The 25,173-nt window shown below is 45.8% G+C and overlaps 1 protein-coding gene across 2 annotated transcripts in view; it reads left to right on the plus strand.

Annotated features, from left to right (window-relative positions):
- The window catches only part of RNF213 (ring finger protein 213), a 2,973,532-nt gene that overhangs the window by 2,594,568 nt on the left and 353,791 nt on the right, over nucleotides 1-25,173 (plus strand). For both annotated transcript variants that reach the window (XM_078654076.1, XM_078654077.1), the window contains exon 55: nucleotides 15,895-16,075. In XM_078654076.1, coding sequence (XP_078510202.1) covers nucleotides 15,895-16,075 — 181 coding nt within the window. The remainder of the gene's footprint in view (nucleotides 1-15,894; nucleotides 16,076-25,173) is intronic.

Raw genomic sequence — 25,173 nt, forward strand, 5'->3', positions numbered from 1 at the left:
TGAGTACGCAGGTGTTTGTGCAGATACCTAGGACACCAGATACTCTGGGAGGCTACCAAGAGCGTGAGATGGGCCGAATATTCGTGGGTCATGACATCAATTGGGGTCCATTTCTTTGGGTGGTAACCTATCCAGATTTACCAATTCTAGTAAGAATCTTGAGTCATTCAAGGAATTTGAAAAAAAGTGATTTCATTCATTGCCAGATAGATTACTCTCTCATTTTGATCAGGCCCCCTGCGCACCTGGTCTTTCCAACTGCTTGTCAGCATCATAAGAGGAGTCTGAAAAGGAATCACAAATAAATGAATGCACATTTTGTGGTATGGTGCTGATTACAGTTGTCACAGTGAATTCATATTGTGAAGAAGGGGGATGTTGTGATAATGTGAATTCTGCAGCAGAAATGCCCAAAACAGATGATGGAGAGTTTGCAATTGTTTGTGAGTCAGTCTGGAATAAGTCAGTGGGCCCACTGTTCGTAGATAAGGTGCCCCCTTCTCAAAGCAATTCTTAATCAGGACTTGCACCCAGGATTCGTGACCTCGACTGTGCAGACGAATGGTCTGAAATTGTCATAATTATAGGTTCGAGGCATATGGGCTGCAGATGGTACATTTATGAATAGATCGCCATCTGGTGTTGAGCTCGGATGATTGCACTTGTTTTTCTCTTGGAGAAGTCTTTTGTCGTCACGAGACCGATGACTCCTCCTTTGGGTGCTAGTGCGCATGGGCATCGGCTCCATCCTTAGATTGTTTTTTTCCGCCATCGGGTTCGGATGAGGATCGAAGCGCTCCGGATCGACTTCGAGAAAAAAGTTATATTTCGGCGCGTATTCCCTTTCCAATTCGACGGTATTGTTATCGAGCGCGAGTACATTTCCATTTCGACGCGCTTCGACGTCAACAACAACATTTCTAACTTCTACGTCGACGAGACCGGGAGGCCTATCTTGACGTAGTCCAGCTCGGAGTCCATGGAAAGGACTCCATTCAAAAAATGTCTAAAGTGTGGTGCTGAGTTCCCACACAAGGACCTACACGAGGTGTGCAACCTCTGTTTATCACCTGAACACGAATCCAGGGACTGTGAAGCCTGCGCGGCATTCTCCTCCAAGTCGACGATTAGAAACCGTCAAGCCCGAAGACACGAGGCGTCAAGAATGCAGTCAGAGGCAATCCCGGAGCTGTTCGAGGCCCAGCACCCCGAAGAGGAAGAAGAAGATGAGGACGAGTCTGGGTCGGAAGCGGGCGAGTCTGACGTCGAAGAAATCGACGTTCATCAAACCGTGAGTGACGACGTCCCTTTACAAAAAAACGACCCCGTTCGGTGTTGACCCCGCCTTCGAGCCCGGTCAGACAACCGAAAAAAGTTTCCGACGCCCCGCCTTCGGGCTCGGCAACAAAACCGAAACACTCTGCCTCCCACCATGTTGGATCCGAGAAGCGGTCGACATCGACACCGAAGCTCCATACCAAGGAAAGCTCACAGTTGAAACATTCCATGTCGAAACCGAAACATGCTTCGACGTCGAAGACTTCCTCGACACCGAAAAAATCGGATTTGAGCAAACTCTCGGTGCCGAAAACACAAAACACTGACAGTCAGAAGCAAAAGCACCTTTCGGAACCAAATACTTCGGTACCGACACAGGAGCATCAGACAGATCCAAAACAAAAGACTTTGTTTATTGATCCACAAACTGGCAAGTTGGTGACAAAACTGCCTAAAAAGAGGAAGAATGAACAGTTGGACGACAAAGCTCCTCCTCCTAAAAAGAGAACAATGGGGACAAATACAACTCCTCCCCTTTCTCCACAACCTAGAGACACACCCTCTTCTCCTCTTCCTCACACTCTGCCAGCTATTCCTTTTACACCACGCCCATCTACACCTCTAACAGATGTAGAAAGTGACATAGGAGAGGGGGAACATCCTAGGGATGATGAAGACACTGTCCCAGAGGATGCAGACCCATGGGAAGATTATAATGTAGGTTCAGACAATGATAATGACCCTGAACTGTACCCTTCAAAACCTTCACCACCTGATGATAATACAGGTTTTGCACAGTTAATTAATAGGGCAGCAAAATACCACAAGGTAGAATTACATGCAGAACCTCAAATAGAGGATTTCCTTTTAGAAACACTACCTGCTGCACAAAGAACATCAGGAACACTACCAATGCTTAAGGGTCTCCTCAATCACACATCAGAAATATTCAAAGACCCGGTGAGGGCTAGGATATTAAACCCAAGAATTGATAAAAAATATAAGGCAGCCCCAAAGGACCCAATATTTATCAAGGGACAAATACCTCTGGACTCGCTAGTGGTCACAAAAGCTCGTAAGAGAGAAAACTCATTAACTACAGGAGAAGCTCCTCCTCCTGACAAGGAGTCTAAGTTAATAGATGCCTCTGGCAAAAGGGTAGCATCCCAAGCGGAAAATAGCTGGCGCATAGCTAATACACAAGCGCTACTTGCACGTTATGACAGAGCTCATCATGATGAGTTAGAAAAACTCATTACGCATCTCCCTAAAGAACATCAAAAGAAGGCAGATCAGCTCATACAAGAAGGGAAGATAATAACTAATACTTCCATTAAGTGCGCCCTAGACGCAGCAGACACTGCAGCAAGATCCATAAACACGAGCATCATGCTAAGAAGACATGCATGGCTTAGAGTCTCAGGGTTCAAACAAGAGGTACAAACATCCTTATTGAACCAGCCTTTTGATGGGAAAACACTTTTCGGCTCAGGGACAGATGAGGCCTTGGAAAAGATGAAAAAAGACACAGAAACGGCTAAATCAATGGGAGCATTGCAACAGCCAACTCAAAGAGGTTCCTTTCGTAGGTCCACCTATAGAGGCGGATCCAAGAATACAGGTACAAGCCAGCAATCAACCTCTTTTACACCAACATCACCCAGAGGTAATTCTAGAGGCAGTTACAGAGGTAACAACAACAAGGGTAGAGGTCGCGTAAACAACAACAACCGCAACTCTCCAACCCCAAAACAGTGACTTCATACAGCTCCCACCAGACCATATAACACCGTTTAGGAGATGCCTATCACAGTTCCTACCTGTCTGGGAAAACATCACATCAGACAGGTGGGTGCGACAAATTATCCAACATGGTTATTGCCTGGAACTCACAGCTACCCCACCAAACATCCCCCCCAAACAGCGTCCAATGAGTCAAGATCACCTAACACTGTTAAAACAGGAAGTACTATCACTACTAGAAAAGCATGCCATAGAGAAGGTTCCAAAACACCAACAAGGAACAGGAGTATACTCTCTATACTTCCTGATTCCCAAAAAAGACTGGTCTCTAAGGCCAATACTAGACCTCAGACCTCTCAATGCATACATAAATTTGGAACATTTCCACATGGTCACGCTCCAACAAGTACTTCCTTTACTGAAGAAAGGGGACTTTCTTTCTACACTGGATCTAAAAGACGCTTACTTTCATATCCCAATTCACAAAGCCCACAGGAAATACCTCAGGTTTGTTGTAGAAGGACAACATTATCAATTCAAAGTCCTTCCATTTGGGGTCACAACAGCGCCAAGAGTGTTCACAAAATGCCTAGCAGTGGTTGCAGCTCACCTAAGAAGACAACAAATACATGTCTTCCCTTACTTGGACGACTGGCTAATAAAGGCCAAGTCACAAGAAGAATGTCTTCAAAACACACAAAAGACAATTCAGTTGCTGCACCAGTTAGGGTTTACGGTGAACTACACAAAATCCCACCTGCAACCAAGCAAGGTTCAACAATATCTAGGGGCTACTATAGAGACAGAGAAAGCCAAAGTATACCCCAATCCAGTCAGGATTCAAACAATGCTTACATTGATTCAAAGATTTCAACCACAACATTCACTAACAGCGCGAGTGTTCATGCAGCTATTGGGGATGATGTCATCCTGCATACTGCTAATACCATATGCCAGACTACAAATGCGTCAGCTGCAAGAATGCTTAGCGACACAGTGGAATCAGGCTCAAGGACAGATTACAGATCTGGTGTTGGTAGACGACCGCACACACCGCTCTCTGAAGTGGTGGAACACAACAAACATTTCCAAAGGGCGGTCGTTCCTAGAACCAATTCCACAAGTGATACTAACAGCGGGTGCATCGCTCACCGGATGGGGGGCGCATATGGAGAAATATACAGTACAGGGAAGATGGAGTGTACAGGAAAAAAGACTGCACATCAATCATCTAGAACTACTAGCAGTGTTTCTAACATTAAAAGCCTTTCAAATGCACATTCTCAACAAAGCAGTCCTGATCAGAACAGACAACATGACAGCAATGTATTATATTCAAAAACAGGGGGGGACTCACTCTCTCCAACTATCCAGACTAGCGCAGGAAATTTGGAGATGGGCCATTCCTCAAAACATCTATCTGTTAGCCGAACACCTTCCAGGAGTTCAAAATCAGATAGCAGACATCTTAAGCAGACAGTCAGAACAAATACACGAATGGGAACTGCACAACCAAATACTGCAGCCATTCTTCCAAAGATGGGGACAACCAGAGATAGATCTCTTTGCCACTCATCAGAACGCAAAATGCCAAAGCTTCGCATCCAGGTACCCAAACCACCTGTCGCAGGGCAATGCGTTATGGATAAAGTGGTCCAACAAATTTGCATACGCTTTTCCCCCTCTCCCACTAATTCCATTAGTGGTTCGAAAACTGCAACAACACTCAATGACCATGATACTAGTAGCACCCACTTGGGCACGGCAGCCGTGGTTCACCACGCTCCTGCATCTCTCACGGGTACCATATCAAAAACTAAGAATTTTACCCATGCACCTTACACAGAACCATGGAGAAATAATGCACCCAGATCTCAAACAACTGAACCTAGCGATCTGGCTCCTAAGATCTTAGAATTTGGATACTTAGATCTACCTCCAAACTGTATGGAGATCATTAAGCAGGCAAGACGTCCCACCACCAGAGCATGCTATGCAGCAAAGTGGAAAAGGTTTGCTGTATACTGTACCAGTAACAACATCAACCCTCTGGACGCATCAACAAAAAATATTTGCTACTTACTACACTTGCAGCAATGTAACCTTGCTTACACATCTATTAGAGTACATCTGGCAGCTATAGCAGCGTACCTACAAAACAGGCAACATCTATCCCTGTTTAGAGTGCCAGCAATCAAAGCCTTCATGGAAGGCCTCAAAAGAGTCATTCCACCAAGATTGCCACCTTCCCCAGTCTGGAATCTTAACATAGTACTCACCAGACTAATGGGACCACCTTTCGAACCTATGCATAGGTGTGAAATACAATTCCTTACATGGAAGGTGGCCTTCCTTATAGCCATTACCTCCCTCAGGAGAGTGAGTGAATTACAGGCATTGACAATACAAGAACCATTCCTACAGTTACACTAGAATAAAGTGGTTCTTGGAACAAACCCAAAGTTCTTGCCTAAAGTAATTTCAGCATTTCACATCAATCTACCAGTGGAACTACCAGTCTTTTTCCCAAAACCACAGACGGTAGCAGAATGGGCCCTACATACATTAGATGTCAAAAGGGCAATATTGTACTACATAGAAAGAACACAAAAGTTCAGGAAAACTAAACAACTATTTGTAGCATTTTCCCCAACACATAAAGGCAATCCTATCTCTAAAGCAGGCATTGCCAGATGGATTGTAAAATGTATACAAATATGTTACATAAAAGCAAAGAGAACATTAACTGTTCCTCCTAGAGCTCATTCTACACGTAAACTAGGGGTATCTATGGCATTCTTAGGAAACATTCCCCTAGATGACATATGCAAAGCAGCAACTTGGTCTACACCACATACCTTCACAAAACACTACTGTGTTGATGTGCAGGCAACACAACAAGCCAGAGTGGGCCAAGCTGTATTAAAAACTTTATTTCAAACGGTTGCAACAGACACAGGTGACCACCGTTAGGGAGGTAACTGCTGTATAATCTATTCATAAATGTACCATCTGCAGCCCATATGCCTCGAACGGAATATGCTACTTACCAGTATGCATCTGTTCTTGGCATAGAGGGCTGCAGAGTGGTACATGCCCTCCCTGCCTCCCGGAAACCTGTGTCTGTTCCAACAATATCTTATTTAGATGCACTTACATGGGCATCTCTTTCTGTATTCTATTATACTACTCCATCTAACCCTACTATGGCAAAACAATCTAAGGATGGAGCCGATGCCCATGCTCACTAGCACCCAAAGGAGGAGTCATCGGTCTCGTGACGACAAAAGACTTCTCCAAGAGAAAAACAAGTGCAATCATCCGAGCCCAACACCAGATGGCGATCGATTCATAAATGTACAACTCTGCAGCCCTTTATGCCAAGAACAGATGCATACTGGTAAGTAGCATATTCCTTATATCCTTCAGGACAGCATGGAGGAAGGAGGCAGAGGAGGCTGGCAGCTGGGATGCCGGAAACACTGGGACCTGCACGCACTCCCAACACACAGGCACATGCATGATTTGGCAGCAGTGACTGAAGCACAAATCTGTCCCAAAAAGCCTACAACACATAAAGGAAAAAACATTGGAATAGAGGTTGCCCAACATAGGTATGACCATGACCACACCCAAAAGGGCACAAGCAGTCTTTCTGAACCCTGGGACGCAAATGGATGGAACTGTCCCCAATAGAAAGCACACAAGATGTGTGGAGGCTGCCCACTATGGCAATTGCCATTGCCCCAACACAAAAAAGGCTCAACAGACTCTCTGCCCCCTACCCCCCCACCCCCACCCCGCTGTCACTGCAGTTATGCAGTATCTTTTTTTCATGATAGGGTGCCCACATTCTTGGCAGTCCTGCCCCTACCACCACCGAGGCCCAACCCACCTCATGGGGGAAGGATAGGATATTCTCCCCTGATTGGGGGGGTGGGGGGCATTACAATGCACGCTAAACAACAGGGATGTTGAATTTGGGGTAAAAAAGGAGTGCAGGCATTGCATTCTAAAATTGGCCGCTCCCCCACCCCAAAAGGGATAAGCCAGGGTGTCTGCCCCAAGACCGAGTAGCAGACAGGAGGTTTTCCACCAATTAGCCCCTGTGTTGGCGCAGAAGGCCCATAAAATGCTAGGGAATTAAAAATAGCACCAAAGCAAACAAAAGGAGGGCGGTTGACCTATCGAGCCATACCCCCTCCCTAGATAGGGCGATAGTGTCTTTCTGCAACTCTCGAGCATATACGAAGTTTGTCCCAATTAGGGAGGTTTCCCCAAATCTGCCCCCTCGGGATAGGGTTTAGAAAGCCCTCTAAAAACCAGGGATTTTGCATCTGGGGCAAAAGAAAGTGGTGCAGGCATTTCACTCTGGCGTTGTTGACAAACCAACCTTCAAAAAGGACAAACCAATCTTTCTGCCCCACCTGCCAAGGTGCAGATGGGGGTTTGCCCCAGTTTTCACCTGTGGGGGACAGAAAGTCCACTGAACACCAGGAAATTCAAAATGGTGCCAAGACAAATAAAATGATGGGGCAGCCTACCTTGATATCGAGCCATACACCCACCCCAGAAGGGGCAATATTGCCTTTTTGTCTATCTCGAGGCAGATAGTAAGTTTGTCCCAATTGAGGAGGTGCCCGTAATCTGCCCCATCCGGGGTATAAAGGCCACTAAATACTATGGATTTTGCATTATACTGTGGCATTTGTGACACCCCCAAAAGGGACATACACTGACTTTTCAGAAAACTAGTAATCGAATGGGATCCAGTGTGGTGTGCTTTAGACGATTTCTCAACCTTTCATTTTCCACAATGCCCTGCAAACCTCAAACTTTGCCTAAAATCACATGTTTTCCTTGCATTTCTGTCACCTAGTTTTTCAGAATCAGCAGAGACCCAGTAAGTTTCTACCACACAGCTTTCCCTCACTTGTCCCTATAAAAATGCTACCCTACTTGTGTGGCTGAGCCTTGTGACCTCAAAAGGAACGGATCATACCAGAGTCAATGGGAGTCCCACAGTGGGACTCACATTGACCTTGGTTTAAACCGTTCCTATTGCAGGCACTAGGCTCAGCCACACAAGTAGGGTCGCATTTTTATCCTCATAAATGGGTGAATGCTAGATGGCAGGTAGTTTGTGGATTCCTGCTGATTCCTAAGTTCTCATCACAGAAATGTAAGGAAAATGCTTGATTTTGAGGAACGTTTGAGGCTTACACAGCATTGTAAGAAAAACTAATGAGATCCACGGAAGGCACACCACCCTATAATCCCCTGGTTGTCTATCTTTCAAAACTGGCTGTGGTTGGTACTTGTGCATTATAATTTTTTATGCACATTTTCAATATTTCTTCATTTCAACAGTTAGTGTCTTTGAGAAAACCTTGGGGGATCTACGCATATGACCTCATGCCGATTTCAGAACTTTGTCTGCTTTTCAGAAATCTATAGCTTTGTACATTGTACATTAATACTTGTATAGCGCACTATTCACCCGCAAGGGTATCAAGGCACTTGTATGAATACTGCTGTTGAACCCATCCTGGCTTTCCCTGTGAGGTGTCCACTCCTGGGCACCCCCAAGGTGGAGGCCAGGCATCCTTAGCGTTGTGGGGGCCATTGTGGAGATTAAGCAAGCTATTGCCCAGAGTTGCAGAGTGGGACTCCATGATTGGAATAGGCACTGAGGCGAGAATTATCACGTCCGTGGAATTTTTGAGCCCAAGACCCGCCGAGGCGGGGAATTGAACCCTGGTCCGGGGCTAGACCTCTGCATCAGGGTCTGCCGCTCTAACCATTGAGCCACACTTTTCCACTTTCCTGGATCACCCATGGGTTTTATGCCTGTTTCCACCACAAACTGAAAGTAGGCTGAACGCACAAAAATAGAAAACAAGCATTTACAATGCAATAGGTCTCGCATTTGCGAAAGTTTGAGCTATTGCCATTTGTAAATGACACTGCCTTTTATTTATGTCTTGTTTTTTTAAACTAATAAATAAAAGGCATTGTCATTTACAATGCCAATAGCTTAAACCTTTGCAAATGCAACACCTACTCCACTACACAGTTTAACCTACAGCAATATTATGCTTCAGTTTTTTGCTTCCGCACAAATACAGATAAATTCTCATGTTAAATTGCAAAGCTTCATATTAACGTGTGTGACGTGCGCACATCTGTAAACGCACGTTCAGCTTGAAGGGTATCTTGGCGCTGAATAACATATTTGCTACTCAACTCAATGGAACTCATGTCATCGACCTCAAAAGGATGACAGGCTTAGTGGACCCGTGGGAATTCGAACCTGTGACTATGAGGTCAAACACAGGCCCAGCCAGTGGATGAATTAGTCCACAAAGCCTTCAGACCCAGACAATGCAACATTCTCTTAAACATGCTCATTTTAGATTCTCTCTTTAGAAATAAACGAAGAGGTACGCTACTACATGCCAGCAAACCATTATTCCAGGCCAAAGGAAAACACAGTTACAACGCGAGTGTTACAGTTGAATTGCCATGGGAATTACTAAATTCATGCCTGAGAACTAGCACCAAGCACTGCTAATATGAAAGTAGTGCTTACTTAAGGTCAGCGGGGGGATGGAACATTTTTGTATGTGATACTTTAAGTAATGTTCTGCAAGGCTTTTGGTTAAAGGATTTGAATAACGTGCGATTCGAAACTTAAGAGATGTTAGCCTAGAAAATTATAAAGAGGTCTAACTGACCAAGGAGTGTGCGTCCACCTAATTTGTTCATGGCATGTAGTTAAAGTCACAGATTCAATTCTAAGGAACAAACGGAAGTGCCTGCATGCGTAGCTTTAATTATATAAAAACGCACAAACGTGAGCCTAAAGCCCTTTGCTTTTCCGGTGGAGTTTATTAAACGCTGCATTAGTAACCGTGTGCAAGAATGAAGCCCCTCTGTGCTGGACAGCCAGCTTCTGGTTAATAGCTCATACATGACAAGTTCTACATGTTTTCTAGCCACCCAACTCGGCCCCTTAATCCAGAACCCTACCCAGTGAACGAGCAGCATATGAGACTCAGGTGAGGGGCATGTGATGGGCTCACAGCAGCTCCTTTGTGTTCAGAGGCTCTGAGCATCCCTAATGCGGCCGCGGTCACTGGGCAGGGGGTGGGGGTCTGGCAACCGGGAAAAGCACACGAGGGGTAAGATTTAAAATACCAGGCACCCGTGTCCCACAGGGTGCGGCTGAAAAACACCCAGAAATTGGAAACCTCGCAAAAGCAGTGTTGGCCAATCAACACCGGCAGAAAAGATGGCCATTAATATCATACACAGAGGAATGAGGCAAGAATCAGGACAAGGTGTCTGACGGGTAACATGATACTAACAGATCGGGGTGAGCTGGAGGGGGTGAGGAGGAGGGAAGGGGCGAGATTGGCGAGAGAGACTCCCTGCTTGGCGTCTATAAGAGGCAAAGAGGCAGAACCCCCTTCCACCAAAAACTAACAAGGGAGAAAAGCAGGTGGAGTGGCTATGGAGATATGACCCGCCTAGTAACCCCAACTCACGATTCAGGCCCGTGGGCTGCTGCAGCAAGGCTCCAGATGTGCCGTCGATGACTTTGACGCTGCCCCGGCTGGTAACGGCTAGGATGGCGTTGAGTGCCAGGTGGTAGTGCTGTACAGCCCTTCTTCCTCGCAGCGTATTATTGTTAAAAAAGAATCGGGATTCGGGTTATATAACATACCTATATATGCTGACTCGGAAAGCCGAATTTCGTTTTTAAAGATGGGATCTGGGTGCAACAGGATTCCCATCAGAGACTGCATCATGGGACAAACAAGCAAACTCACCGCCGCAGCCCGGCTTCAACAGGAAGCCAGGCAACCTTTGTTGGGACGGGGGCGGGGCCGGACACGCGACCGGAGCTTCCCAGGAGGCAGGCTGCAGTGGCTGGCGCATGGCTCCGGTGCAGAGAGAGGAGAGCCCTGCGTGCAGCCGGCGTCCGCCCGGGAAGCCAAGGAGCGGAGTGCCGGTGTCCCTGTGCCCGTTGACGTCGGAAGAGTCCTGCGGAGTAGAAGTCCCGGTGAGTGGGGCTGCAGCGTGTGTATGTGTGTGTGTACGCGCGCGCGCCTGTGTGTCCCAGTGTGCGCGCCGTGTTTGCATGCAAGCCCTGCGGTCTGCGCAAGCGCGCTCGCTCCCGCGGTGAAATCCGACACTGGGAAAGCTCGTGACACTTTGGTGTCCACTCTCCCAAATACGGATAGCATTAGTTGGCGAGCTGACAGCATTCATGCTTCGCATGAATGCTAACGTCAGCTCGCCCTAAAAAGGGCTACCTTTTTGAAAAATGCAAAAACTACGATAACGTTATTTTTTATTCAGCTCTGCAAGTTCCTGAAAGCTGGGACGATGGTGACTTTAGCACAGCAAAGCTTTCGTTGATGCCATTTTTGGAAACGAAACAGACAATTTTTTGACAAGCCCTTTTTTCAATTTTTCCCCAAAAACTCAAGATTTTGCTATATTTGGCCTATTTTCTCGGTCCCTTCTTGGGGAATCCACAAACCCTGGGTACCTTAAAAACCCCCTGGATGTTGGGGAAAAAAGATAGAAATTTATTGTGGATACCTTATGTGAAAAAAAGTTATGGAGGCCTAACCGTAAAGTACTCCAAAAAAACAAAAAAGTACTCAGCACTTGGGTGAATAGACCTCAGTTGTTCAGGGGTTGAATCCAATTTGCGAAGAAAAGTAGTTTAATACTTCCATTTTTAATGACTTATGCTGTCCTTCTTAGAATAAGTATCTAAACCAAACGAAAAAGTTGTGTACAGCCTGGTTGTTCATAATAGTATTACATCAATTTGCTGCAATGTGACTGGAGCGTGTACAACTTGTCAGTAGATTGGAACCTGTATACGTGTTTGCTAGACCTGGCATATTTTGGCGTGATTACCCCTGACATTTTGCCTCTACCGCCTTTGTTTTCAGATGCTTTGGGTACTTTGCCACTGCTGATCAGTGTCAAAGTATAAGTGTTCCCTGTGTAAAGTGTAATGGTAATTGGTAACTGGTTGGTTATGATTGGTATGTTTGCCTTACTAGTAAAGTCTCTAGTGATGTGCCCTGTGTGTGCCAGGGCTAGTAATGCAAAGATGCGCGGAGAAAGGAACTCAGGCCTGCAGTGTAGGGCCTGCGCGCAGTTTGCTAAGTTGGCATGTTGTCCTGACAAGTGCAACCACTTGCCAGGCCTTACTTTCCCTTTTGCGTACACAGTGGACACCCCTGTGGTAGGTCCCGAGTAACCCCTGGGCAGGGTGCAGTGTAAGTAAAAGGCAGGCCATTTACCGAGGTGTGTGCTATGTCCTGACAGTGAAAAAGACTCCATTCCGTTTTTCACTGGTGAAAGGCCATCCTGCCCATAGGACCGAATCAGGGGAGGCTGGGTATTGTGTTTTGTTAGCCCAGTTTCCTATAAGTTTAAAATAGAGAGGTTAAGTTTAGTATGTATGAAAGTGGTTTGTCACTGTGTGTTCAGAAACCACTCTTTTAGAAAGTGGCTGAGTTTTATGCTTTAAGCATTTCTGGGTGTCTCTGCTGAATGTGGATTGATTGTCTGGATCTGAGAGGTGAGAGGAGCTGGGGAGGTCTTGACCCGGGAGGGGGTTGAGATGGCACCAGGCTGACCTGCATCTGGAGAGAAGGCGAGGAGAAGCCCCGGGAGGTGAAGAGGCCTGGGTTGCTGCTATAAAACAATTGACCTGTCTCCTGCTGAGTAATTAAGGATCCAGACCCCCAGTATCAAAGGGAGAAACGTGACACTGGGAGGCAGACACCCAGAACTGATTTAGGCAGGTGTCAGGAACCCCTGAGCACAAGCACAACGAACTTCAAAGACATTTAGGGGTAGAACTATGAGAGCTGAGACCCCTGAACGTTGGAATGGAATAGAAATGGATTGAGACTGAAAAGGCTTGGACCCATTTCGTGGTCCAGCGGAACCTCTGCTAAGGACGGAACAACTGAAAAGACTGCTGGGAAGGACCAACCCATGCTTCGTGATCTGGGGCTGTCTGCAGTTTGCTGTTTGAACCAAGGAAGAGGCTGTTGGGACTGTGCTTCGTGCGCTGGTTCCTCCTGCTTGATGAAGACTGTGCTTTGTACGGTGTCTTGTTACGCCAAGGACCCGAGGTGAGCTGGCTCTCTGTTTGTAAACACTGGAACATAAAAGTTTCTGGAGAAGTTTCAAGCGATGCAGTGGGCGCATATTGTGGCTGTTTGAGACCCTCGGAAGGTGTGCCCTGTGATCTTAGAAACACTGAGGAGAAGTGAGACTCTGATGCACTGGGTGCGTGTCGTGGTACACAGGGGTCGTTGGTGAAGAGCTCCTGGTCAACGTGTGCATCGAAAGTGAAGTGAGTCTCGGATGCACTGGGTGCGTGTCGTGGTGCACCGCAGGGGGTGCTGAAGAGCGCCTGGTCAGTGTGTGTATTGCAGGTGAAGTGAGACTCGGATGCGCATGGTGTGTGTCGTGGTGCACCGCAGGCGCTGGTGAAGAGCGTCTGGTCAGCGTGTGCATCGGAGGTGAAGGGAGTCTCGGATGCGCTGGGTGCTTGTCGAGGTCCACAGGAGGCATTGGTGAAGAGCGCCTGGTCATCGAGTGCACCTGAGGAGAAGTGAGGCTCGGACACGTTGAGCGTGTCGTGGTGCGGCCGAGGGCGTTGGTGAAGAGCGCCTGGATATCGGGGCACTGGAGTTGGAATAAGTCTCAGTGAAGCACTGTGTGTTCTTTGGTGCAACCTGGGACTGTGGAGGTGATCAGCTAATCATCGTGTGCACCAGTAGAAAGTGAGTCTCTGTAGTGTGATGTGCGTGTCTTGATGCCAACTGAGACCGCAGGAAGGAGTGCCTGGTGAACGTGCACTCGGAGTCGACGTGAAGTCCCATCAGCGTTGTGTATGTGGCTTTGTGCCCGAGGAAACCCGTAGGATGCTGTGGGGAACGTGAACCCGGAGTAAAGTAATCTCAGAGGCGTGGCGTACGTCTGCCCCGCGGCTGCCTGACACCTTCCTAATAGTTGCGGCCCGGACCGGCAGCCCCGGAGGAGCTGAGCTGAGCTGGCAGGCAGAGCCGCTGTGGCCCATTGAGAAAGTTCTGCACGGAAGTCCCAGTTCGCTGAAGGAGGAGAGGAGAGTGTGGTCGCGCTCCCAGGAAATGTGGATTACTACCTGAGTGGGGTGCGGGCTCAGAGGGACACTCTCGGCCTCTCAGTCCTTCTGGCGACGTGAGCCTTTGCTTCGGCTCAGATTGGGGTCCGTACTGACCTAAGGAGTGGCAGTACTGGAGCCAGAGTGAGAAGCTGTACTTTGTCATCGTTGATACGTGTGGGGGGCAACTGTTATCGAAGAGGCTGATTGTCGTAATACACATTGCCAATATTGCTGCTAACGAGCTGCCGGACTGTCCTATGACGCCTGACATTATTTCTGCATAACGAAGTACACAATTGTAGCGCTACGCATTATTTCTCCATTGCAGAGTACAGGATTGTAGTGGCCCGCATTGCATTATTTCTTCATTGCAAAGTACAAGATTGTAGCTATGCATTGAGTTATTCCTTAATTGCAACGTATTTGATTGTAGCGGAGCGCATTACATTATTTCTTCATTGCAAAGCGCGTGAGGGGTGTGATACATTGCATTATTCCTTCATTGTGCAGTACATGATTGTAGCGGTACGCATTGCATTATTTCTCCCATTGCAAGGTACCGGGGTGTAAAGTTACACATTGTATTATTTCTGCTTTTCCCAGCACAGGATTGTATCGTTACGCAGTGCGTTATTGTTTGTCTTTTGCAACATGTGTGATTCTAGCATTGCGACCAGCATAGCATTTTTAAAGCGGTGGTTGGGATTTGAACCTACCAGCCAGCCGTAACGAATATTACCCTTTATGATATGTTGGCTTTTGTATTGTGTGGTCTGATCGTATATCTTTTTTTATAAAGTTTATACTCTTTTTTTTTTTATCAAACTTGTGTGGAGTACATTTGTGGTGTCACCAGGGGGTTGCTGTGGGTGTGGTTGCACATACAGTACACTCGTGCCTTGGAGATAGGCCTGGCTGCTCGGGCTAAGCTACTAAGGGTGTGAGCAGGGCTATCTCTAACGGTGTCCTTACTTGGCCTAACGTTGAGTGAGGAGTCCGGGGTCTCGCATTTAGTGACAGTGGTGCGGGACGGGGACTCCGGCTTCCAACAGATCACCCGTATCTACAGTTCACCCTTAGATGAATTCTGTTTTGAGCGTGTCTCCTTATAGGCATGGACGAAGTGTTTTGTGAAAGAGAACGTCAAGTCCTACTCACTGAGACATTCAAAAACATAAAGTCAAGACCTACGAAATCAGTATTGGGAATTAGCTATAAAATCTGCCCAATAGCATGCATTTGACACAGAAACTGAGAGCAGTAGATTCCAATTATAGTTATGGCTAGTAAGTTGTTTAGTGTTTGCATCACCTCTGTTTATTTCTTCCCATTTCACTTGCATTATCCATAAATTCATATTCCAAGCTATGGTGTTTTACTTTCCAGCTGTTCTCTTGCTTCCATTGATACTGGTAGGATTTATTTTTTTAGTTACAATTTTCTCTGGGTTAAATTTAAGCGCCGAAAAGCATCACTGAAAGTGTTGAGGTGACACCAGAAAACTGTTGGTAAGCACTGTGTCTGTCTGCACATTAAATGAACCCAAGTGTCCTGGGATTGTAATTTGTACTGTCAAGCAATGTGTGTTGAACATTCAATGCAAATTGCTTTCTTTTGCTAGAGACCTGTAGATGTTGCTCAATGTCACCTCTTGACAATATGTTAATTTTTTTCTTTAGTCTGTGTTGGGTACCATAAAGCCACGTGTAATGAATGCAGAGACCTTCCTGCAGCTGCATATTGAGAAGGACCTGCATCAGCTGAAAAACACTCTGGGCAAAAGCGCTGACGAGACAACTGTTGTCATCCATCATATCCTGTGTAGCTTGCTTAAGGAGTCTCACCAACATCCAAACCAATGTAAGCATCATCCACGCACAATGACAATAAGGCGCTCAGACCTTAACATAAGTATCCTAAAACACACGGATCTTGTTGAAAAAAAGTATTACAGTAATTAAACCAGTGTAAATAATATCTTCCCCCTGAAACTGAAAATTGCTTAACCAATATTGACATATGTAGGTGTGGTAAATAAATAAATAATACCCTATTTTTGGATGAATGAATGAATAACAGATAGCTCAATAAATAAGAGTCAAGATTCGAGGTAGTTAGGAGTTTCTGCAGGTTTATTACAGCATAAGGACAGGATCAGGACAACCTGCATGGGAACAGGATGACAGGGGAAAAGAGGCCCGGCAGCTGCCGGGGCTGGGTCTGGGATGAGCGCGCTAACATTCAATAACAAGACATTCATTTATATACATAACGCAAACACATAGCATTACATTGCAGTAGGCGTAGCAGTGGGTGGAGCAGAAGGCATGACGTGTAGCAGTCGCGAGAGATAACAGTAAAAAGAGGTGTAACTGGGAGTTTACTTAGACATGTGAAGTAAAACGTAACAGAATATGTCATGAATGGGCGGACACATAGGAGGGGGCTACCTAAGGAGCCGGGACCTCTAACCTAATGGTGCGCGAAAACTGGCAATGACGTGTTACTAGGAGAAGCTGGGGGCTACGAACTCTGTGCTAGGAGCAGAGACTAGAGTCTGGAGGGTCGGAGCGACATGTACCTAAACCCTATCTGGTATCTAATGTTTAGGGAACATGTTGATATAAACTAGAAGTCATGAGGGGAGAGGCTAACTTGATTCTAAGACTGGACCATGCATTATTCTACATGAAATGCGTGATGAAGAATACTAAATGACCATTAAATACAGTATTTCTCTAACAGGGAGACGAGAAGGCTAGACAACGACGGAAACTATTGATGCAGTTCAGTAGCTTAGGAATGCAAAGGAGGAGGACTGAACTGATAGCTGGAACTATAACATACTTTTGGCAGACTTAGAGGCAGAGCCGGGGTGCACCGGGCAGTGCGAGGCAGGAAGTAAGTGAAAGGTCGAGGATACAGGTGGGGGCTGTATCGCTCCTCAGCGAGGCTTTCAGGAGACAGGAGCTGAATCCAGGGTCCGGGCCCTTTTGAGGCCTAGAAACGGGGACTTTATAATGGAATAACGTGCACACTGAGAAACGTGGCAACATTATTTTACATAGGCCTGATATTCGTAGTATTCACGAGGACTGGAAACTAACATATTAGAGGTGGACACAACTGTAATTGCGTCATTAATCAGAAATGGGGAATAACATATGCATATTGGTCATGCATTCATAACATATGAAAGATGGGGCGTAGGGACACAGAACATGGCAAAATTTACTTTTCCACATTCCCTCCTTGTCACTACGTTTCCATCAGGAAACATCAATATTCATGATACCGTCTATCATTTCATACAGTACCATTTGCTCGTCTCGAATTGTCTTGGAACGGGATTTAGAACGGGGCTTGGGACTAGGAATACAAGAGGTAGCACACATGCTGCAAATCGCAGGGCCACATTGTATACAGAGGCAGCAGCTAAATATGATCGCTACTGCAATACCTAGAAAGGACAGGACTTTCCATCCCCATGCGGAAATTACATTCCAGAACCAACCGGACCATGTCCAGGTGCCTGGATCTTGATGTAACAGATGGGCAATTTTATGGAGTCTGGTTATAGCTGAATAAACAGACGGCGCGTTATTTGGAATGAAAATGCAACAACTGGATCCGAGAATTCTACAGGCCCCGCCCCTATCGGCCAGTATGACGTCAAGGACGAGACGATTCTGTAAAACGACAATTCTCATAAAGGATTGCTCTTCAGTTAAGTTACCTAGAGCGGAGGCAGTCTCATCTACTACTGCTTCAAGGGTTCTTGTTAACCTACGAATAAGCTTACTATTTACAACTGTACCTAAATAAGGGAAAACACCTTTATCTATATCAATGAATTGCTCTGCGGCGGTTTCAGTATAATCGACAATCGGGAGATTTCTCTTGTGTCTAGTGTGTACTAAGAAAGAATTCCTATGATAATCAGGTGGGGCTAGAAAAACAGGTGGCAGTAGGAAAGCAATGTAACAGGTTCCCTCCCAATCGAGGGGCAGACGGACATATGCAGTTTGACCACAAACAAAATAAGAATGACGTGAAGCTTTAAAAATAGATTTCCTACTGTCACTATACTGGATAACAGTAGTACATTCACTATGACCTATATGTACAGAACCATAACTATGGACACATAATTCGCCTTTGACTGGTAGTACTGAAATAGCGGGTGAGTCTGGAGTAGTATCAGACTGAACATTCAGAACCATGAAATTCGACGAATAATTTCCTAAATTATATACTTCATTTTCTAGATCTAAACCTGTTCTATGGGGGAAACCTTGCTTGTCTGGGAAACATGTACTGTTAAGAAAAGACATATCTGTTGAGGATGACGTTAGCGTGGACCATGCTCCACACGAACCATTGTGTGAAAATGGATAAGGAAACAGTGGCAGAACTCCCTTCGATGTCTGGAAAGGGGGGAGTCGACCACACACCCAACAATTAGTGGCATTGCTGGTCTGGTGTGAATAATGTAACATACGGATGAATGTGTTATTACGCATGGCGAGGCGGTATGAATATTCGTGAGGAGGCAGATCACTAAACGTGTGCTCTACTGTAGCATGAGCAGACATATTTACATGAGGAACTGGAAAACACAGATAGAAAGCATAACTGGTGCAGGAAATCATTATGCTGATGAATAGTATGAAACTCAGAAAAACGATGCATTTGAGTGAACTTTGACTGACTCTCTCACTATGGGGGTCTATTTTATACATGTCAGAAACAGTCTAACCGTTTCACCTAGGGGAGGACTTATACAATCAAACTGGCTGACTTATTAGACCTGAGCTTTAACTTATACTCCTGTTGCGGAGTTTTCTCTACCAAGGGAGGGGTTGTAATAAAGTCTGGTGCGGGACAGTCCTTTAAAACAATGTTCTGGCAATCCTTCGAATCCGGGGAAATGTTCTTGGCAATGTCTTTGAAGTCTGGCTTTGGTCCTTTGAAAAGTTTTACATGAGAGAGGTGGACCCACCCCTTCCTGCCTTCTAACTTGACGGCAGTTCGGGTGGTCAAGAGGACCTGACGTGGCTCCTTCCAACGTGGTTCCAGCGGACTTGATCTGTCAAAATTGCGGACCATCACCAAGGATCCTGGAACGATCTCGTGCGGTGCCACCTCTGTATTGTCTGGAAATGCGGCGGCAACCTGTGAACGACATGAGTTGAGGGCAGACATCAAGGAAGCTAGGTAATCTGTCAGCATATTACATGAAACATCGGTAATACTTCGGGGTCTAGGAGTACCCCACATGTTAGGGGGGCGGCCGAATACGACCTCATACGGGGACAGACCTGATCTGGAATGTGCGACCATACGCATGTAAAATAGAGCGACTGGCAAAGCTACTAACCAGTCCACACCCTTGTCTTTACAGATTTTTGCTATACGGATTTTCAGAGTCTGATTATGTCTCTCGACTAGTCCAGCTGCTTCTGGATGGCGTACACAATGGAACTTCCACTGGTACCCTAACAACAGGGAAACGTGTTTCATGAGTTCGGATGAGAATGGCTGACCGTTATCAGAATATACGACTCTAGGGAGTCCGTATCTAGGGAAGAATTCACGAACCAGCTGCTTGGCAGTGGTCGCGGCTGTGTAATCTGGGACTGGATATGCTTCTGTCCACCTGGACAAAGCGCATACAACTACAAGGACATACTTGAAACCTCGACATCGCTCCATCTGAATATAATCCATCTGGAGGACCTCAAAAGGGTGGTCAGGGGGCTGGAAACCACCTTGTTCCACCGGGACACTTCTACCTGGATTAAACTGGCAACATATCATACAGGTACGGACTTTCTGCTTGGCTGCAGCTCGTAAATGCTTGTTGAACCAAATGTTCTGGATACTGTCTAACATAGCTTTTTCTCCTAAATGTGCTGGACTATGTGCGGTATTGATAATAACTTGAACCATAGAATCGGGGAGAAACCATGTGGCTCTACCCTTCGTTAACCATCCTTGATCTGTCTGGACCCCTCCTTGTACAGACCATTTCTTGATTTCATCGGGAGTAGCATGTAACTGAATATCTATGACATCTTGTGTAGGGTCCTTAACTGTCATGCATGTAATCAGATCTGGAGTATGTGTCATGTTTACTGGAATGTCTGGTGTCTGTGCTGTAAGCTTGGCTGTGCGGTCTGCTAGATCATTACCTTGGGAAATAATGTCAGTAACTTTCGTATGTGCTTTGCACTTCATGATAGCAATAGATGTCGGTAAATGTATGGCATCTAACAGAGCTTGAATAAGGAGACCATGCTGAATCTTGGTTCCATGAGAAGTCATAAAACCTCTCTCCTGCCAGAGCACTCCGAAGTCGTGTACAACTCCGAATGCGTAACGTGAATCTGTGTAAACATTAACCTTCAGGTTCTTGGCGTGTATACAGGCTTGTGTCAGAGCACTGCTGCTTGAGCGGACAGGGTATCAATACGGTGTGTTTCAATAACTTCAGTGTCAGTAGTCACTGCATATGCGGCGACTAGTTCTCCTGTACTAGTTCTCATACATGAACCATCCACATAAAGTGTCAGGTCAGGATCTGGTAACGGAATGTCTGTCAGGTCTTGTCTTGGCTTTGTCGTAACGTTAACTACTTCCACACAGTCATGTGTGTCTGGATTTGAATTAACTGATGGTAACAGTGTAGCAGGATTCAGGACATTGCAGCGTCTAATTTCTATGTGTGGCTGGAACAGTGTCAATTCATAACCTGTTAAACGTGCAATTGTCAAGTGCTGAGTTTGTGTTCGGTTTAAAAGAACTTCTACTGAATGTGGAACTTGTACTGTCAGGGAATGTCCTAAAACTATGGAATCACTTTGTCTGATAGCTAGTGCTGTGGCTGCAACTGACTTGAGGCACGCAGGCAACGCCTGGGCGACTGGATCTAATGTGCTTGAAAAATAAGCACAGGGCTTGTATTGACCTGCTTGATCTTGTGTGAGAACAGATAATGCTGTACCTTCGCGTTCTGTAACGAAAAGTGTAAAAGGCTTACTGTAGTTCGGTGTAGCTAGAACTGGAGCTTGGCATAGGGCTTTCTTTAACTCGTTGAAACTAAGTGTATGTTCAGATGTCCAAGGGAGGACAGTCGATACGGCTGCCTCCTGTGTCGTTAACTGTATCAGTGGCTTGGCTAGAAATGCATACTGGGGAATCCATTGTCTACAATAAGAAGTAAGGCCGATAAAAGCACGTACCTCCTTCTGGGTTCTGGGCTGGAGAAGATTCGCTATTAACTGGATACGGTCGGGTGTCAACTGCCTACCCCTCTTGGACAGCAAGTGTCCTAAGTATACCACTTGCTGGACACAGAATTGAAGCTTTGAAGGTGACACCTTGTGCCCCATCTCGGCTAGAAAATACAGAACTGTAAGTGATGCTCGCTCGCAAGCACGTTCAGAACGGGCTGTGATCAGTAGATCATCGACATACTGGAGCAGGGCAGTGTCAGTTGGCATGTGAATATTGTCTAGTTGTCTCTTGAGTGCTTGACTGTAAATACTAGGGCTTTCTGTGAAACCTTGAGGAGCGCGTGTAAACATATAGCTCCTTCCATTTAAACAAAATCCGAAAAGAAACTGGCTGTCTGGATGAATTGGGACACTAAAAAATGCATTCTTGAGGTCAATAACAGTGAAAAACATGGCTTCGGAATCAATGGCAGTTAACAGGGAAGAAATGTCTGGAACAACTGGATACTGAGGAATAATACATTTATTAAGCTCTCGTAAATCAATCACTAATCGATATACTGGGGGTGCATTTGGATCAGTACGTTTCATGACTGGAATGATCGGAGAATTGCATACATTGGAGTCAGTTTCTACAACTACTCCTTGAGCCATGAGCTCGTCAATAATTTTGGATAAGGCTGCTACAGCCTCAGGTGGCAATCTGTACTGTCGGATTCGGGGTAACACTACACCTGGTTTGAGAGTCACACGATAGGGTGTGATTTGCATGTAACCTACATCAGTTGGACCTTGCGCCCATAAATGCTGCGGAACATTAGACAATCTGGAATCAAAATCTCGTAATACATAGTGACCCTTAAAGTCACGTAGGAACAGACGTATTCCCTCTGGGGAACAGCAAATAACTGCACCTAACTCTTTCAGTGTCTTAATACCTAACAGATTTTCTGGACATGCCTTAGTAAGTAACAGATCAGTAGTACGGGACAATGGACCTACTTCTAGAGTAACTGGCTGAGATATTTCATTAACTATGGGTTTTCCTGAAAATCCAAGGGAAACATTTCTTGAGCCTGAGAGCGGAGCCCCTGGAACTTCGGCGTGACTAATTGTGGTCCTACTTGCCCCTGTATCGATCAAAAACTTTCTGTCTTTCCCTAATACTTGACTGTGTACATAGGGACCTTCTTGGTCTACAGGTATCTCGATAAGAGGCAAGCCTACCTCCCTCTCTAGGCTGTTTCATGAATATGACTGGTACTCTGGATACTCAGACTGTGCATACTGGTACATCTGCGATGTAACGTGCTGTGTTGCAGCAATAGGCTGCGGTACTGTAACTGTCTGTTGTGCATTCTGTGACTGAGGAATCTGTGAAACTTGTTCTTGTCTCGGCGGACGTGGTCTTTCTTTAGTCTTACCAGTAGCTATGTTGTGTTTCAGAACTGCACACTCGTTTATAAAATGACCTGGCTGTTTACAATAATTGCAGTTCCCTTTAACGGGAGCTGCAGGATGACTGGCTTGAATCGGACCCCTCTTCTGACTGTCTTGAGGAATAGATTGTGCAACTAGCACTTTCATTTTCGTGTCTTTCATACGTTTTCTTTCGTGTTCTTGCTCTTCTCTGATTCTATTCTGGTGATACTGAAGCATCTGGAGCATCTGGGACGGAGTATTTGCTTGCCAGGTGCTTTCGACTTTCAAAACTCGGTTTTTAATTTGTGGACTTGAATTCTCGACTAATTTGGTAACGAAAAGATGAGGGTATGACTCACTACTTGTCTTGAGACCACTATTAATACTGAAACATTTCTCAAATCTAGAATAAAAATCACTAATGTCTTCATCTTGTTTCTGTTTACAGGCTGAGATGGCATCCCAGTCTTCTTTTCTAGTTGTCAATAATCTGGGTAAAACTTGAATCAATAATTCTGGTAATTCTTTACATTTATCTCCAAGACCGGTACCTGGTACTCGTGCCTTGTCTTCAGCTTCTAGAGCTGTCCAATCGATCTTTTTCTCTCCCACCTCCCATTCTTTTTCCTTTAACTTTTCATACACCCCTGCGGGTAGCAGAACCTTTAACATTTTAATGACATCTGGGTACGTGTATTCTCCCATACGGAGCATGTCTTTTAATTCTCTATGGAACCCTGCTGGATCTTTGTCATGACAGGGAATTAGCTTTTTCATTTCGAGGAGTTCCATCTTTGAAATCGGAGTGTATACAAACACTCGTTGCATTACGCCACCCGCCCCTTGGACTGGGTGGACTTCTCGTAGCGGATTCTGTCTGTCTATGTAGAATGGTTTACTTTCTGGGGGTGAGACGTGAACAAAATGCGGGTTCAGGAACGTTCTATACTTGTGACGCTGTTCTAGAATAACACTAATTAAATCGGTACCTAGACCTCTCCATCTGTACTGGAGTAACTCGTTCAGGATATCGTGTAACGGGCCTGGATCAGAGTGTTGACCCTCATACTGAGTAATGAGGTGCTGGATCATATACATACCCACCAGTCGTTGCTCGGCTGGGGGCAGTTTCAGAAACATTTGTGCCACTATTTCGTCTGGAAAAGTGGTAGAATCAGTAATCCATCGGACTGCTGATCGGGCTAATTCTTGTTCATGCATGGTGCTTAACTCGCTATAACCGACTCGTGATTTCAGAATGTGATCGGTAGCTTGAAATACTTGTTCTAGAGAACAAGGCTCTCGTTCTGGTGCTGGATGATGAAAAATAGACTTGGGTTCTAGACGTAAATGGCGATCTGGAAATCTGGATTTCCCTACATACGCTATTCTGGCGGGATTCTCGTCTTCCTCTTCAGGATCAGAGATACTTTCTTTCTCACTTACTTGTGCTGCTTTACGCTGTTCGTGTAACCTTACTATTTCTTTACGAATTTTCTTGTACATACTTTCCATGGCACTAATGGTCTTGTGCTTACCCTCGGCTATATTATCACTCCACCTTGTCAGGATTCTCATTTCGGCGGGATCTTTAGACGGGTAATCTTGTTCTCTTATTAGACAATTGATCAGGAACTTTAATATCATGAGCTGAATCTCGGCTTTCCTTTGAGACATGATCTCGCCAATACTTTCTGGATCATCCCCTGTACGGATGAAACGATATATTCTGTCTAGATCTTCTTTCATATTTGGTAAGGTGACTAGATACTCGGTCACCCTTCTTACGCGTACGGAATATAAAACCATATTATATTCGCCTGGAACTGGATCATAAACACATTCGGCAAGGGCTTGTCTGATTTCTGTAACAGACTTATTACTTTTAGGAGTACGCTGTGATGCTTGAGCATGTAATTCGAGTGCTGATAAACGTTTGTGTGGCGGCGGGGTTTGAGGAGGACCTCCTCCTGCGGCCCCTAGACTAGAATCGTCGACTGACATTCTTCGTGCTTGCAGGGTCGGTAATTGTAACGTGGGCTGAACTTGTATGGCAGGCTGACCCGGGGGTACCGTAACAGGTACTCCGGTGTCTGGAGGAACGGGAAGTGCCTGATTTACAGGGACTAGCGGAGCGCGAACAGGATTTGCATATTCTGGAACTGTGTCGTCCAAATAGGACGAAATAAAAATATCAGCTGCGGTCGGTTTGTGACGTAGCTTGGTCGGAACTAATGGTGGCGGGAAATTACTGGGTGCCTCTGGGGTCGCTTTTGGCGAGCCTTCGGCAAGGAGAGG

The sequence above is a fragment of the Lissotriton helveticus genome, chromosome 7 (genome assembly GCF_964261635.1).
Source record: "Lissotriton helveticus chromosome 7, aLisHel1.1, whole genome shotgun sequence".
NCBI lineage: Eukaryota > Metazoa > Chordata > Amphibia > Caudata > Salamandridae > Lissotriton > Lissotriton helveticus.